Raw genomic sequence first — 15771 nt, forward strand, 5'->3', positions numbered from 1 at the left:
CGGCATTACAAACATGTCGGAAAATGTCTTAGGAATCTGACAAATGTGGCCGCTTGTTGGTCAAATCCCTCTGAGAACAAAGATTAGTGACATATATTCCTTAGATTGCATCTTCCAATGGGCGGAAGGCTAATCTCCACAAGCAGATTACACAGGAATTCAGGGCATTTTATTCTTCTCTTTACAATATGCAAGCCCCACCCCCTCCCGGGCTCAGTTGGATGACTACTTAGTCTCATCTCATTTGCCTAAACTGCCCCTTACAGTGTGCAAGGAATTAGAAGACCCCAAAATGTTGGAAGATCTCCAGTGAGCGGTGGACTCGACTAAGACAGTTAAAGCCCCAGGACCCAACGGTTTTACGCTACAATATTATAAAATCCTCCTGCCCTTTCTTGGCCCATTTATGGGTAAAATGTTTAATGCTTTAGGCTCTGAGATGTCTTTCCCAAAAGAAACTCTGAAAGCTCACATTTTGGTCATCCCCAAAGAAGGTAAAGACCCTACATCATGCGGCAGCTACAGACCAATAGCTCTGTTAAATATTGCTCTTAGGGGCGTGGCCAAGACCGGCATGTGAGAGGACGCACTTCTCACAGCTCCTGCCTGATCCGTGTATTGATCCTTCCCCGGCATCGTTGATCCTGCTTTTTTCAGCCCCCCAACTGGCTACCGAGTCCCAGTACCCCCCGGACCCACCGCCGGCCCTCTGCACGAGGGGGAAAACCCGCCGAGGCCTGTTGGAGATGGCGGGACCGGACTCCCAAGATGGCGCCGCCGCGCCTGCAGCCCTGAACCAGCGCGTTCCCCAGACGGTGGATAAGCTGAAAGACAGCAGCAATAAGAAAGCTCTGAAGACTCCGGGTAAGGAACAGTACAGAGATATCCTCTACTATGCTCAGAAACTACAGGGCCCCGGGACAGCAGACGAGGGGGGGTCAGCTTACAAAAGGGGAGAGGCTGACAAGACATTACAAGCAGACTGGGATATGGACACAGTGAGCACATCTAACCTCTTCATGGAGGAAGACACTCGCCCTCCCTCCCCCCTCCCTTCAGAAGACATCCCAGAGACTTTGGAGCAGCCTACATTAGCTGAAATCCTTTACATAAATGTATGACTCAGAGGGTTGGCCGTGTCATTGCCAACATCCCTTGTAATTTTTAGAACTAGATGTGTACCTCAAAATGGGATTTTAAGGGCAATGCAGAAATTGGCAGTGTTGAATTATAGTTAAAAAGAAGTTTATTGATACAAAAACGAATAGGATATACATGAACATACACATTGATCTAGTTAAGAATAATTATAAAAACATCAGATATATGGAAACATATGATGCATCCTACTGCTAGTTACAAGTACCACCCCCGATAGGTGTGATGGCGTCCTGATAGCAGATTTCCAACGCGTTTCAACTTATTGTAGGGATAAAGTCTTCCTCAGGGAGGGACTGCATCACATTCTAAAATTTTAAGTAACAGCATGATTATTGGTATATACTTAAATATTTGTTTGTTACCTATATCTACAGAAATCGCATTACAACAGAAAAGTATTATATGCGACTTACATTTGCGACTACAGAAATCGCATTACAACAGAAAAGTATTATATGCGACTTACATTTGCGACTACAGAAAATCGCATTACAACAGAAAAGTATTATATGCGACTTACATTTGCGACTACAGAAATCGCATTACAACAGAAAAGTATTATATGCGACTTACATTTGCATTTAACTGTGAAAAATCGCTTTCCCAGTGCTGGCAGGGGTCCTAACACGTGATTGTCAATGCTGCTCAAATATCCTCTACGGGATGGCCTGGTATATTGTGAAGAAACCAGTATTTGGCAGTCGTGATAATTAAACAACTGAAAAACATGAAGGTATAAGGGAAATGCTAAGAAATTGAACATCAAAGAGGTCAAAGAATGGAAATAATGGTGATTCGTAGGGGAAATAAGGTTCCCCAGGGCCATCATAGAGTAAAAGAGATCAAATACCTTAAATTGATTGTGTCAGGTGTATTGTTCCAAGTGGCAGGGAGCTCCGGTCCTGGAGTACCTCTCTGTAACAAAGCCAGTTGTGGAATGCTGCCTGTGGCCATCCCTGGCGTCCTAATATATGGGGTGTGGGCGTGGCTAAGTGATGGGCGTAGCCCTATTCTAGGTAGAGTCTCACATTCATTGGTGGTGCAGTGGAGGGGGTGTGACTTCAATTGGCTGCTGTCACTGTTTAGAGGAAGCACCTTTGTACAATGTATTGAGGGGAAGCGTCCACAAGCTTCCCTGTTATCTAGGTAGCAGACGCTTGGACCTCCTCCTTCCTTTTCTCCTCCCCGTGACGTGAAGCCTATTGCTTACACGTAGCCCATGTAATATGGGCACGGGGTGAGGCGGGGAGAGAGGTGCGTCTGGTTGCCGGGGCAATGTGCATATGACGTTGGGGTCACATGGCCCCGACGTCAGTTCCTAAAAGAGGGAGGGGCGCCGTGTGACTCCACAGCGCTATTGAGCAGTCTTATTCATGTTAAACCGGGCATCGGGGCATAGTAGCCCCGCTGTCTGACAAAAAAGTATCAGACTATGCACAGCGGTGTATGGGGTACTGTTCTATGCTGATGTCATAGATGTCACCAAGATATACAGTGATAAGTATGACAAAAAGTAGCAGGTCTATACTCCCTCATTTAGAGATGGAAAAAGGAAGGAAGAAAAATTGTATAAAAGAATTGCAAAGAATTGATTGAAATGGGGATAGTACTGATGAAATATGAAATATATATAATAAGAGAATGTGAAGGGGGATTTTTATTCTTAAATATGCCCAAACCTCTTTATGATGATTGTACTGTCATTGAGCGAATGGCAGAACATCAAAATTAGGGCTTATAACCACCGACACAGTAGGAAATCCCGGGGCATCAAAATAAGATCTGACGCCTTCGGGGTATTCGGGCCATGATGTTGCGTCATGGCCCCCCCCTGTGCCGGGTAGGGATAGTGGGCAGAATGGCAACGGTATCATTGGCCCTTTGTTTCAGCACTGAGAGGCGGATTCATATGGCACAGTCGCATGAAAAATGCATCTGCAGAAATAACAGCAATTAACATAATACTGTATACAAAATAGTTACACAAAAGAGATTACAGTAATTACAGTAAATAAGTTTAATTAGAAAAACTCTCCTATATAGTTTCTGACTGGGTAGGGTGTAGAGTCTTAGCAGTTTAAGACATATGATCATCAATGGGGAGATAATGGGCCTATGGTGTTGTGGAGGAAGCCCTCTGTTTCTCCGCAAGGGGTACTGGAATAGAACTCCAGTTCTAGAAAAGCAGAGGTGCAAGGGAACAAAGAAGGTGAGAAAAAAATTATGTTAATCCGTTTTCCCCGAGCTGAAGCCCTCCAAGAAGGGTCTGAAACTTTCGGTTTCATTTAGGCCTGGGGGGGTAGTGGCCCTAAGGTACCTTATCCAGCGCATTTCACGCTGGAGGAGGACCTTGTTCCAGTCTCCCCCTCTGAGTGGCAAATGAATCCTATCAAGGACTGTGAAGTTCACCGAGGGTAGTCGGTAATTGTGATATCTGGCAACATGCCTTCCCAAAGGCAGATACAAGTTGCCGATTTGCATACTTTGCATATGTTTGTCGACACGTTTTCTAAATTCCTGTCTTGTTTTGCCCACGTAGAAGGCACCACACTGGCACTGCATGAGGTATACCACACCCTGCGTCTTGCAATTGGCAAAATGACGCAGGGAAAAACTTTCCCCATTAGGCAGTGCCAGTGTGGTCCTCCTACCGATGACTGGACATTGGGCACAGGAACCACATGGGTATGTACCCCATGTTTTACAGGGGTCCTTTCTTGCCGTGCCCTTGTATTCACTTTGGATGAGTGCATTTCCTATTGAGCCAGGTTTTCTATAGGTGATTTGGGGTTTAGGACCAATTAGTCCTTTCAGGATTGGATCATCTGTAAGGATGGACCAATATTTTGAGATAATTTTATTGATTTTAAAATGCTCATTAGAAAATCTCACAATAATCCTTGTAGTGTCATCTTCTTTGGTTGGTTTCTTTGAGAAGATTAAATCCCTTCTATTGGTTTGCTTAACTCGGTTGAACGCTTTTTTTAAAGAGGATTTGGAGTAGCCTCTGTTCATGAGCCTAATGGTAAGTTTGTCCGCTTCGTGTTGAAAGTCTTCGTTGTTACTGCAGTTTCTTTTAAGGCGGAGAAACTGGCTGTAGGGAATGGATCTTTTCAGAGGTTCCGGGTGAAAGCTGTTTGCATGCAACAGGGTGTTGCCAGCAGTCTCCTTTCTGTAAAGTTTACTTGATAGTCCGCCCTCAGAGTTTTTAAAGATGGTAATGTCCAGGAAATTTACTTCATGGGTATCCGAGGTCATAGTGAAAAACAGGTTAAAAGCATTGTTGTTCATCAGCTTTAGACAGTCCCTCAATAATTCAGGGGGGCCGTCCCAGATGATGAAGAGATCGTCTATGTACCTCTGCCACATACATATGTGGCGAGTGTACACAGACGCTGCCTCCCCCTGTAGGAACTCCCTCTCCCACTCCCCCAGGTACAGGTTGGCATAGGAGGGTGCGCAGCACGTCCCCATAGCCACTCCCTGCACCTGGAGGTAGTGGGAGCCCTTGAAAAGGAAGGTGTTGTGTCTGAGGATATAGTCCAGCATAGTTAGAATGAATGCATTGAATTTCCAGTCTGTTGTTGCTCTTTGTTGTAGGACACGTTCAATTGCAGCTATGCCTAAGTGGTGTGGGATACTATTATACAGCGATTCCACATCCACTGTAGCAAGTAGAGCTGAACTGGGAATGGATATTCCATCGAGGATTTGCAATAGATGTATGGTATCCCTTGTATACGATGGAAGTTCCATTACATGGGGTCTCAGGTATTGATCTATTATTTGGCTGATCCCCTCTGTGATGGAACCATTCCCGGAAATGATAGGTCTCCCTGGTGGGTCATTTAGTTTTTTATGCACTTTGGGTAGTGCATAAAAGGTGGGTTGACGTGGATGTCTAGTGCGTATAAAATCCCACTTGTCTTTATCTATTACCCCTTCATTGACAGATTCATCCACCAGGGAGAAGAATTCCTGGTTGAATTTGTCTACTGTGGAGGGAGAAATCTTTTTATAGCATTTGGTATCATTCAATATGTTAAAACACATTTTTTCGTATTTGGCATTGTCCATAAGGACGATGTTCCCTCCCTTGTCCGATGCTTTGATTGTAATTTCTGTGTTGTTTTTAAGGGAGTTTAATGCCTTTTGTTGTTCCCGATTTAGGTTGCTTTTTTTGTTGTATTTTTCCATCTTGTTGATTTCTTTAGTGATCTGTCCTACAAATAGAGCTATGGCTGGATTCTGATTCAGTGGTGGAAATCTGTGTGATTTCCTTTTGTATTTTTTGGTGGTTTGGACTCTGCTGGGTTCCTCATGTTCTTCTTCACTGCTTTCACTGTCAAGATCCCTCTCACAAAAATCCTCTATTGGGCCACTTTCTTGCAGTAATAGATTAAGATCTCTGAGAGCTCTAAAGTCTGCTGCTTTGAGATTAGGTTCCACTTCAGGTGTAGCCGTGGTTTTTTTAGTCGCATATAAGCTTTTGAGTAAAAGTTTTCTGGCGAACAGATTTATATCTTTGATGGTTTCAAAGCTGTCTAAACTCCGATTCGGACAAAAGGAGAGACCTAGAGACAAAACTTCCTGTTCTATTGTTGTGAGTTTGTGAGATGAGAGATTTATGACATTTAGTTTTCCTTCACCGGTGGAGCTGTCATGGATATCATTGAAAGTTGTGGTGGTGGGGTTGGAGGAGGTTGGGATTGTATGTTGCTCTTGTCTAAAAAAGTGTCTATATGGGTCTGCTGGGTTTTCGGAATCGCACCCTGTTCTTTGTAACTTTTTCCGGTATTCTGAGAGGATGAGCCTTTTGGGTTGCCCGGTATTGTCCCCCTAGTTCTACCCATGCCCCCTTCTCTTCCACCTCGTGTGCTTTCATTTGACTGGACGTCTGTGGTTCTTCTCTTGTGTGTTTGTTGAATCTCTCCCTCCATATCTGTTTGTTTGGGAAAGGGACCCTTTCTTTTGCCTCGAAATTTGCCCGCCTGGGATGAGGCTGAGGAGGAGGAGTTATTGGAAGGTGTATCCGAAAGATAGTCATTGGTCTGGTTTATATTATTCTGTTTGGGAAATCTGGAACTTTTTCTTATTTGTGAATTGGTATTCCACTTATATGCCCTGCCTTCGCCAAAAGCGTTTTTATCCCTCCAGTATTTTTTCTCCTTTTTTATGAGAATATTTTTGCTGAAGATTTCTAGGTGTTCCTTCAGTTTTTTCTCATATACTGTATATTGTTCGTGTTTTTTGAGGGCGGAAAGTCGGGTATAAAGTGTTTGGATTTCCATGTCCATACCTCTCAATTGCTGCTGGTATTCGTTTTGCAGCAGTAGCATGAGGTGTTTGGAACATTCATTTAGTTTTGTTTCCCAATTTGTTTTCAGTTCTTTGGTAATGTTATCCAGGGTGGGGAATATTTGTATTCGTAGACCTATAGGGTTTATGCCCTCCCTGATGTAGCGTCCTAAAGATTCTATATGCCAGTGTAGGGCAGATTTTTTCTCTAGTATTTTGGTTAAGCATGAAAAAAGTGAAGATAGGTCTGAGGTGACCTGTTCTTTGTCTTGATAGTCTTTTTGGATATTAGCCATAAGTTCCTCCCATTCTCCCCCCAATAGGTCCCCCATTGTATGTCGTTACTGCCTAGTGGAAATACACTCAACCCAAAAGCAGAAAAAAGAAAAAGAAAGATAAATGGTCATCGGGGGTTCTCCAATGACTGAGTTGGGCTGCTCCACTCCTAAAACAGGAAAATCCCTTATTATATAATAGGATGGGTGGAGCCTCGTATTAATTAGATTAAATATTTATTTTTGGTTCAAGGAGAGTCCACAACCAACTGTCTGAGTCAACGATAGATGAGGTGTGGGTGTATTTTCCACCCTAATAAATTGTTTACATAAATGTATGACTCAGAGGGTTGGCCGTGTCATTGCCAACATCCCTTGTAATTTTTAGAACTAGATGTGTACCTCAAAATGGGATTTTAAGGGCAATGCAGAAATTGGCAGTGTTGAATTATAGTTAAAAAGAAGTTTATTGATACAAAAACGAATAGGATATACATGAACATACACATTGATCTAGTTAAGAATAATTATAAAAACATCAGATATATGGAAACATATGATGCATCCTACTGCTAGTTACAAGTACCACCCCCGATAGGTGTGATGGCGTCCTGATAGCAGATTTCCAACGCGTTTCAACTTATTGTAGGGATAAAGTCTTCCTCAGGGAGGGACTGCATCACATTCTAAAATTTTAAGTAACAGCATGATTATTGGTATATACTTAAATATTTGTTTGTTACCTATATCTACAGAAATCGCATTACAACAGAAAAGTATTATATGCGACTTACATTTGCGACTACAGAAATCGCATTACAACAGAAAAGTATTATATGCGACTTACATTTGCGACTACAGAAAATCGCATTACAACAGAAAAGTATTATATGCGACTTACATTTGCGACTACAGAAATCGCATTACAACAGAAAAGTATTATATGCGACTTACATTTGCATTTAACTGTGAAAAATCGCTTTCCCAGTGCTGGCAGGGGTCCTAACACGTGATTGTCAATGCTGCTCAAATATCCTCTACGGGATGGCCTGGTATATTGTGAAGAAACCAGTATTTGGCAGTCGTGATAATTAAACAACTGAAAAACATGAAGGTATAAGGGAAATGCTAAGAAATTGAACATCAAAGAGGTCAAAGAATGGAAATAATGGTGATTCGTAGGGGAAATAAGGTTCCCTTATATAGGAGAGTTTTTCTAATTAAACTTATTTACTGTAATTACTGTAATCTCTTTTGTGTAACTATTTTGTATACAGTATTATGTTAATTGCTGTTATTTCTGCAGATGCATTTTTCATGCGACTGTGCCATATGAATCCGCCTCTCAGTGCTGAAACAAAGGGCCAATGATACCGTTGCCATTCTGCCCACTATCCCTACCCGGCACAGGGGGGGGCCATGACGCAACATCATGGCCCGAATACCCCGAAGGCGTCAGATCTTATTTTGATGCCCCGGGATTTCCTACTGTGTCGGTGGTTATAAGCCCTAATTTTGATGTTCTGCCATTCGCTCAATGACAGTACAATCATCATAAAGAGGTTTGGGCATATTTAAGAATAAAAATCCCCCTTCACATTCTCTTATTATATATATTTCATATTTCATCAGTACTATCCCCATTTCAATCAATTCTTTGCAATTCTTTTATACAATTTTTCTTCCTTCCTTTTTCCATCTCTAAATGAGGGAGTATAGACCTGCTACTTTTTGTCATACTTATCACTGTATATCTTGGTGACATCTATGACATCAGCATAGAACAGTACCCCATACACCGCTGTGCATAGTCTGATACTTTTTTGTCAGACAGCGGGGCTACTATGCCCCGATGCCCGGTTTAACATGAATAAGACTGCTCAATAGCGCTGTGGAGTCACACGGCGCCCCTCCCTCTTTTAGGAACTGACGTCGGGGCCATGTGACCCCAACGTCATATGCACATTGCCCCGGCAACCAGACGCACCTCTCTCCCCGCCTCACCCCGTGCCCATATTACATGGGCTACGTGTAAGCAATAGGCTTCACGTCACGGGGAGGAGAAAAGGAAGGAGGAGGTCCAAGCGTCTGCTACCTAGATAACAGGGAAGCTTGTGGACGCTTCCCCTCAATACATTGTACAAAGGTGCTTCCTCTAAACAGTGACAGCAGCCAATTGAAGTCACACCCCCTCCACTGCACCACCAATGAATGTGAGACTCTACCTAGAATAGGGCTACGCCCATCACTTAGCCACGCCCACACCCCATATATTAGGACGCCAGGGATGGCCACAGGCAGCATTCCACAACTGGCTTTGTTACAGAGAGGTACTCCAGGACCGGAGCTCCCTGCCACTTGGAACAATACACCTGACACAATCAATTTAAGGTATTTGATCTCTTTTACTCTATGATGGCCCTGGGGAACCTTATTTCCCCTACGAATCACCATTATTTCCATTCTTTGACCTCTTTGATGTTCAATTTCTTAGCATTTCCCTTATACCTTCATGTTTTTCAGTTGTTTAATTATCACGACTGCCAAATACTGGTTTCTTCACAATATACCAGGCCATCCCGTAGAGGATATTTGAGCAGCATTGACAATCACGTGTTAGGACCCCTGCCAGCACTGGGAAAGCGATTTTTCACAGTTAAATGCAAATGTAAGTCGCATATAATACTTTTCTGTTGTAATGCGATTTCTGTAGTCGCAAATGTAAGTCGCATATAATACTTTTCTGTTGTAATGCGATTTTCTGTAGTCGCAAATGTAAGTCGCATATAATACTTTTCTGTTGTAATGCGATTTCTGTAGTCGCAAATGTAAGTCGCATATAATACTTTTCTGTTGTAATGCGATTTCTGTAGATATAGGTAACAAACAAATATTTAAGTATATACCAATAATCATGCTGTTACTTAAAATTTTAGAATGTGATGCAGTCCCTCCCTGAGGAAGACTTTATCCCTACAATAAGTTGAAACGCGTTGGAAATCTGCTATCAGGACGCCATCACACCTATCGGGGGTGGTACTTGTAACTAGCAGTAGGATGCATCATATGTTTCCATATATCTGATGTTTTTATAATTATTCTTAACTAGATCAATGTGTATGTTCATGTATATCCTATTCGTTTTTGTATCAATAAACTTCTTTTTAACTATAATTCAACACTGCCAATTTCTGCATTGCCCTTAAAATCCCATTTTGAGGTACACATCTAGTTCTAAACATTAGCTGAAATCCTGAAAGCAGTTCATATGTGTACTGCTGCAGTTAATGTCATGAAAGACCAGTTGGGGGGTGTCAGAGAGGAGATGTCATTTCTCAGACAGGACCTGCAAAAAGTCAGGGAACGGGCCACAGCAGTGGAAAGCAGAGTGAGCGACATGGAGGACAAAATCCCCCCACTTGCACAGGAAGCTAGAGCAGCACACCGCATGGCTCAAGAAACATACAACAGGGCTGAAGACACAGAAAACCGTTTACGCAGGAACAACGTCCGTATAGTGGGGCTCCCCGAAAAATCTGAGGGTAAGGACCCCACTACCTTTGTGGAGAACTGGCTCATTGAGATCTTTGGCCGGGATGCATTTTCCCCTTTTTTCACAGTGGAGAGAGCACATAGAGTCCCTGGCAGACCCCCCCCACAGGGAGCCCCTCCCAGGTCCATGTTGGCAAAGCTACTACACTATCGGGACAGGGAAGCTATATTGATAAGGCAAATGTTAAGTTTAATGGTGTCAGAGTCTCATTCTACCCGGATTTCTCGGCGGAGGTGCAGAGAAGCAGAGCGAAATTCGGGGAAGTAAAGAAACGTCTGAGAGCCCTGCAATTACCATACGCTATGCTCTACCCGGCTAAATTACGGGTGACGGCGGATGGGCATGCACAGTTCTTTGAATCACCCAGAGATGCAATGATGTGGTTAGATCACAATGAACAAGCCCTGCGACACCGCCGGCCAGAGGCGGAAGGCGACTGACCCTGACACTCAGCCAAGGTTTCCTCTCAACACAGATTATACTGATGCTGTTGTTTTTCTAATGACTAGGCAGATGTCCATACCTACACCTTGTATGGTCATCTCTCAGCCCACTCAACTGTTCTTTTCCTTATCTAGATGCCGGGAACACATTTCATGTATAGAAATGCTGGAGATAAAAGAACTGTGACTTTTCTAATTTTTCTTTGTCCACGTGAATCTGTTTTGATCTGGTGGCAATGCGAGCTTTTACAGTCAGCCAGTTTTTAGGCTGTGCAGCCAGGCTATGTTTGGCCTGGCCGACGAAGTTATTGTGGTTGATCCTACTATCCTGCCCCACACTGGCGGGCACTGACGTCAGTGGGGGATGCCGGTCATGGATCCGCCATACTACAATAGAAATAAGTTTGTTGGCACCGTTGTGCCTGGTTGTGGTTTACAGTATGCACTTACAGTCCAGAGACTTACCTGAATCTGCTTACTAGCCTCTTTGACAACTTGCCACCCATATGCAAGAACGCTTATCAATGTCTCCATAGACTCACCATACAGATGAACACTGTTCACCCATGCCAATTGATGACTACGCTTCCACTATGGCGGGATCTTCGCTGATTTCTTGGAATGTTAGGGGCATGAACTCCCCCCTTAAGCGTACTATGATATTTACTTGTCTAAAGAAGTTTTTTCCTGCTGTTATATGTCTACAGGAGACGCATCTGACTGCAGAGACCAGGAGTTGTTTGAAGCACAGATGGATAGGTTGGGCCTATCACTCCACTCACACCTCTTTTTCTCGGGGTGTGAGTGTAGTGATACACAGATCCCTGGATTACCAGGAATTTGCCTCTAAGATAGATGCAGAGGGGAGATTTGTATTTCTGCATTGTCGCATTGGAATTTTGCATTGTGTTCTAGCCTGTGTGTAAATACCCCCCCATTTGATGCACGGGTACTTCGATTTTTCCTGGAATTTTTGACGGATAAGCCGAACCTCCCTATGCTCATTGTAGGGGATTTCAATAGTTGGTTAAACCCTGCTTTAGATAAACACCCACCTCCGGGAATACAAGCCCCATGCAGGGCAACACCATTAGCTAGGCTGTTGCAGGAGCTGGGATGGCTAGATATATGGAGACATAGAAACCCAGTAACTAAGCAATTCTCTTGCTTTTCAAAAACCCACGGGTCTCTATCCAGGATAGATCTGGCAGTGGGAAACTCGGGTATGCTCCCCTCGGTCTCTGACGTTTCATATAAACCCAGGTGCGTATCAGACCATTCCTATATGGTACTAAAACTAGTCACAACACAGGGGTCCGTGCTCCCTAAGGCACCCTGGAAATTTAATGCCTTTTGGCTTCAGCTGTTTGCATCTCCTGAGAGACTAGAGGGAAGCATCAGTGGGTTCTTTCAGATTCAGCCAACTCCAGCCGCTGTTGTGGCAGAGTGGGAGGAATTTAAACTGTATCTCCGTAGACTGCTAAGCAATGAGGTTACCAAGGTTAAACAGCGCTCTGAAACTCTCAGGGAGACACTGGAGGTGCAGGTTCATTCCCTGGAGGAGAAATATGTGCAGGATCCCACTGATTCCGCAAGGGAGGCCTGGCAGGCAGCTCAATCTGCTTATGGGCACCTCCTGGCCTCCTCGGCGGAAAAGAAAAGATTTTTTTCTAAAACTGCTTTTTTCGAGGAGGGGGAGACAACGGGCCGCCTTCTGGCTAGAATCGCTAACTCAGAACAGAAGTCTCCAGTAATCGGAGCCATAAAAACTAAAGGGGGACAGTTGGTACAGTCGCCCGATTTAATATTGAACACACTAGCTGAGTTTTATGAGACATTATATCGCCCAACCTCGATACAGGACCCGGGGGAGTTGGGTAACTATTTGGATGACATTGTTTTCCCGCAGCTTTCTGCATCACAATGCCGGGAGTTGGATTCCCCGATATCCCTGGAGGAACTGCAGGTGGCTGTGACTGCGTTTCCCAACTGTAAGGCCCCAGGGGGTGATGGTATCCCTATGGAGATATACAAAAGCTACTCCGAAGTATTGTTGCCCAAGCTTTTGGCAATGTTTAACGCGGCCAGAGACCAGTCTGCCCTTCCACCATCTATGTCTCAAGCCCATATTGTGTTAATTTTGAAACAGGGAAAGGACCCCGTAGATCCAGCATCCTATAGACCGATATCGTTACTCCAGTCAGATATTAAGATCCTGGCCAAAGTACTAGCCCTTAGATTAAATAAGGTGATCACCTCAGTTATACATCCAGATCAGGCGGGATTTATGCCAAATAAATCCACGGCGATGAACCTGAGAAGGCTATTTCTTAATATGCAGACACAGACTGACAATATGGGATCAAGGGCTCTACTGTCACTAGATACTATGAAAGCCTTTGACAGTGTGGAATGGCCCTATCTCTGGGAGGTGCTGAGGCGATTTGGCTTCGGGGACACATACATTACCTGGGTACGCTTGCTGTATCACTGCCCTCGGGCTGCTATAAGGGAGGCAGGTAGAGTGTCGCTGTCATTTACTTTAGGCCGGGGCACGCGGCAGGGGCGCCCTTTTGTCCCCCCTGCTGTTTGCCCTGGCAATAGAGCCCCTGGCAATTAAGATTAGAAATCATGGGGGTATCACAGGCTTCTGCTATGTAGATAGACAGGAGAAAGTGATGCTCTATGCGGATGACACCATGATACTATTGGGTGATATGGAGCAATCCCTGAGGAACACGATGGACACAGTGATTCGGTTTGGGGAATTTTCAGGTCTGAAAATAAACTGGGCCAAATCTGCTTTGATGCCCCTAGATGGTACCACAGTACAGGATGGTGAGAGAGTAGGAGAAATTCCTGTTACCAATTCCTTCAAATACCTGGGAATATGGATTACACCCCGAATTAGGGAATATGACCAACTTAACATTTCCCCACTTTTAGCCAGGTTTCGACAGCGGGTCAAGACATGGAACACCCTATGTATGTCAGTTGCGGGTAGAGTGAATCTAATTAAAATGATTCTGATGCCCCAACTGCTATACATGCTACATAATTCCCCAGTAGTGATCCCACTGAAGACCTTTAGGATAGTCAACACCATATTCTGTGAACTAATCTGGAAAAATAAGCCCCCTAGGATAAAACTAGAACACCTGTAGCGCCCTAAAGACGATGGTGGCCTTGCTCTCCCGAATCCATGGTTGTACTATCTGGCGTCCCAGATGCAACACTTGATAGGTACTATGGCCATGGAGGGAGACGTGGGCGACAGATCCCCTAGTGCTTCCGAGGCTATTATGCTCCATGCAGTGGGTGGGCGATCAGTCCCGACTGCTCTTGAGGCATTGGCCTTTGGTAAACCTCAAAAAAGCTTCCCCACATACAGCTTAATACAAAAAGTATGGAACAAAGTCAGCTATTTGCAGGGGGCCACGGGTTTCAATGAGTTTAGCCCGATTTGGGCTAATGGGGCCTACCCGGAGCTGGCTAAATTGCAGCACGCGGACAAGTGGAAGAGACATGGCATCTTCTACCTGGCTCAAGTTATAAGTAATGGGAAATTGTTGTCCTTTGAAATTTTGAGAGAGAAATACGGGCTACCACAACATATGAAGTTCTATTATATGCAACTCAGACATGCATTTATAGCCCAATCTAGGACCACTGAGTGGCATATGGACCCTAATCCCATTCTTTCCCAACTTAAAACTGCGGAGGTTTCCAAGGGATTTATCTCCCAGTGCTACGGCACATTATCTACTCAATATCTTTCAAAACACCCCCTTACGGTCAAAAGAAAGTGGGAAACAGACATAGGGCCCCTGGACGACGATCAGTGGGAGGAAGCCCTACAATCAGTGGCTATTTGTTCCCTAAATGTGACGCAAAGGTTGACTCAACTACACACACTTCTGAGAGTATATTACACGCCCCATAGACTGCATGCCATGGGACTGACCCCCACCCCGCTGTGTACTAGATGCAAAAGGGATCATGGTGAGTTGATACATATGCTTTGGCGCTGTCCCAAACTGCATGTGTATTGGAAGGGGGTGATAGAGGTTCTGTCTGCGGTGTTTGGGGTACAGATTCCTCTGGACCCTAGACAGTGTATTCTGAACTTACTGGACGAATTAGAGTGGGAGACACATATTAGAGAAGCCCTTACAAGGACCCTTTTCATGGCCCGTAAATTGATTATGAAGCATTGGAAGTCTGAGTCGCCCCCTTCGGTTAAGGAGTGGATTACAGCAGTGGGCAACACGCTAAGGATGGAGAAAATCATATACCAGCATAGGGGTTGTGCCGCCAAGTTCGAAAAATTGTGGGAGCCGTGGCTGGGAACTCCGGGATTGGCCCCGGAGGACCTAGTCATGGATAGACTCCTGAGACTAAATGCGGGCTGAGAGATCCCACGCCCTAATAATCTGTTAGAACATATATTTAGATGCAGAAGTATTGGAAGCCATGTAGGGTATTTTGATTGTAGGGTGTTTAGGGGTGAATGGAATGTCATATTATTTTGCATGTTTGTGGCTTGGCTCTCAGGGAACTGGGGGTGATATACCTTGTTGTAATTACATGGCTTATGAATCTCTGGATTGTATGCTGTCAATTTTCAATAAAGAATTTTTTCTGGATAAAAAAAAAAAAAATATTGCTCTTAAGCTGTTCACCAAAATACTAGCCTCTAGAATCCTGCACCATCTACCACAATTAGTCCACTAGGGACCAAGTGGAATTTATCCTGTCCCGTAAGGCCCGTGACAACACAGTTAAGGTCCTCAATTTGCTACATATAGCCAAATAAAACTCATACCCCGTGCGTATTTCTGGGAACGGACGCCGAAAAAGCATTTGATCGGGCAAATTGGCGATTCATGTTCTCGGTTTTATGATATGTTGGACTTGGAGATATCAGAGAAGTCTCCTAGTCTGCTGCAGCAGTGGAGGCTTCTGCCAACCACTTAGACCAGGCCCCGTCATATTTTTTCGGAAAGCCTCTATGTATATAGGTATCTTTGTATAAGGGTAT

General features: G+C 44.2%; 2 protein-coding genes and 2 long non-coding RNA genes across 4 annotated transcripts; 1 reads left to right on the forward strand and 3 right to left on the reverse strand.

Annotated features, from left to right (window-relative positions):
* Window positions 1–1129: 1129 nt before the first annotated feature.
* On the reverse strand, window positions 1130–2188 carry LOC141147089 (uncharacterized). Its single transcript, XR_012245015.1, has 3 exons — window positions 2012–2188; window positions 1735–1879; window positions 1130–1466 (listed from the first exon to the last, which is right to left on the reverse strand). It is a non-coding gene; the product is annotated as an uncharacterized lncRNA (long non-coding RNA).
* Window positions 2189–3186: 998 nt separating this feature from the next.
* On the reverse strand, window positions 3187–5057 carry LOC141147088 (uncharacterized). Its single transcript, XM_073634184.1, has 2 exons — window positions 3825–5057; window positions 3187–3717 (listed from the first exon to the last, which is right to left on the reverse strand). Exons 1-2 carry the CDS (start codon window positions 4915–4917, stop codon window positions 3671–3673), a joined length of 1140 nt encoding a protein of 379 aa, XP_073490285.1. The 5' UTR covers window positions 4918–5057; the 3' UTR covers window positions 3187–3670.
* Window positions 5058–5106: 49 nt separating this feature from the next.
* Window positions 5107–7883, reverse strand: LOC141147090 (uncharacterized). Its single transcript, XM_073634185.1, has 2 exons — window positions 7689–7883; window positions 5107–7420 (listed from the first exon to the last, which is right to left on the reverse strand). Exon 2 carries the CDS (start codon window positions 6789–6791, stop codon window positions 5796–5798), a length of 996 nt encoding a protein of 331 aa, XP_073490286.1. The 5' UTR covers window positions 6792–7420; window positions 7689–7883; the 3' UTR covers window positions 5107–5795.
* A 1065-nt stretch (window positions 7884–8948) lies between these two features.
* LOC141147800 (uncharacterized) lies at window positions 8949–9932 on the forward strand. The gene is made up of 3 exons (XR_012245147.1): window positions 8949–9125; window positions 9258–9402; window positions 9671–9932. It is a non-coding gene; the product is annotated as an uncharacterized lncRNA (long non-coding RNA).
* The last annotated feature ends 5839 nt before the right edge of the window (window positions 9933–15771 follow it).

The sequence above is a fragment of the Aquarana catesbeiana genome, linkage group LG06 (assembly GCF_042186555.1).
Source record: "Aquarana catesbeiana isolate 2022-GZ linkage group LG06, ASM4218655v1, whole genome shotgun sequence".
Lineage (NCBI taxonomy): Eukaryota > Metazoa > Chordata > Amphibia > Anura > Ranidae > Aquarana > Aquarana catesbeiana.

What these genes read in the sequence shown, in the direction of transcription:
- LOC141147090 (XM_073634185.1), bottom strand. Translation starts at nt 6,791, where the DNA reads ATGGGGGACCTATTGGGGGGAGAATGGGAGGAACTTATGGCTAATATC.
- LOC141147088 (XM_073634184.1), bottom strand. Translation starts at nt 4,917, where the DNA reads ATGGAACTTCCATCGTATACAAGGGATACCATACATCTATTGCAAATC. An exon ending in ATGTGGTTCCTGTGCCCAAT is followed by an intron (nt 3,718 to 3,824) that starts GTCCAGTCATCG and finishes TACCTCATGCAG; the next exon opens with TGCCAGTGTGGTGCCTTCTA.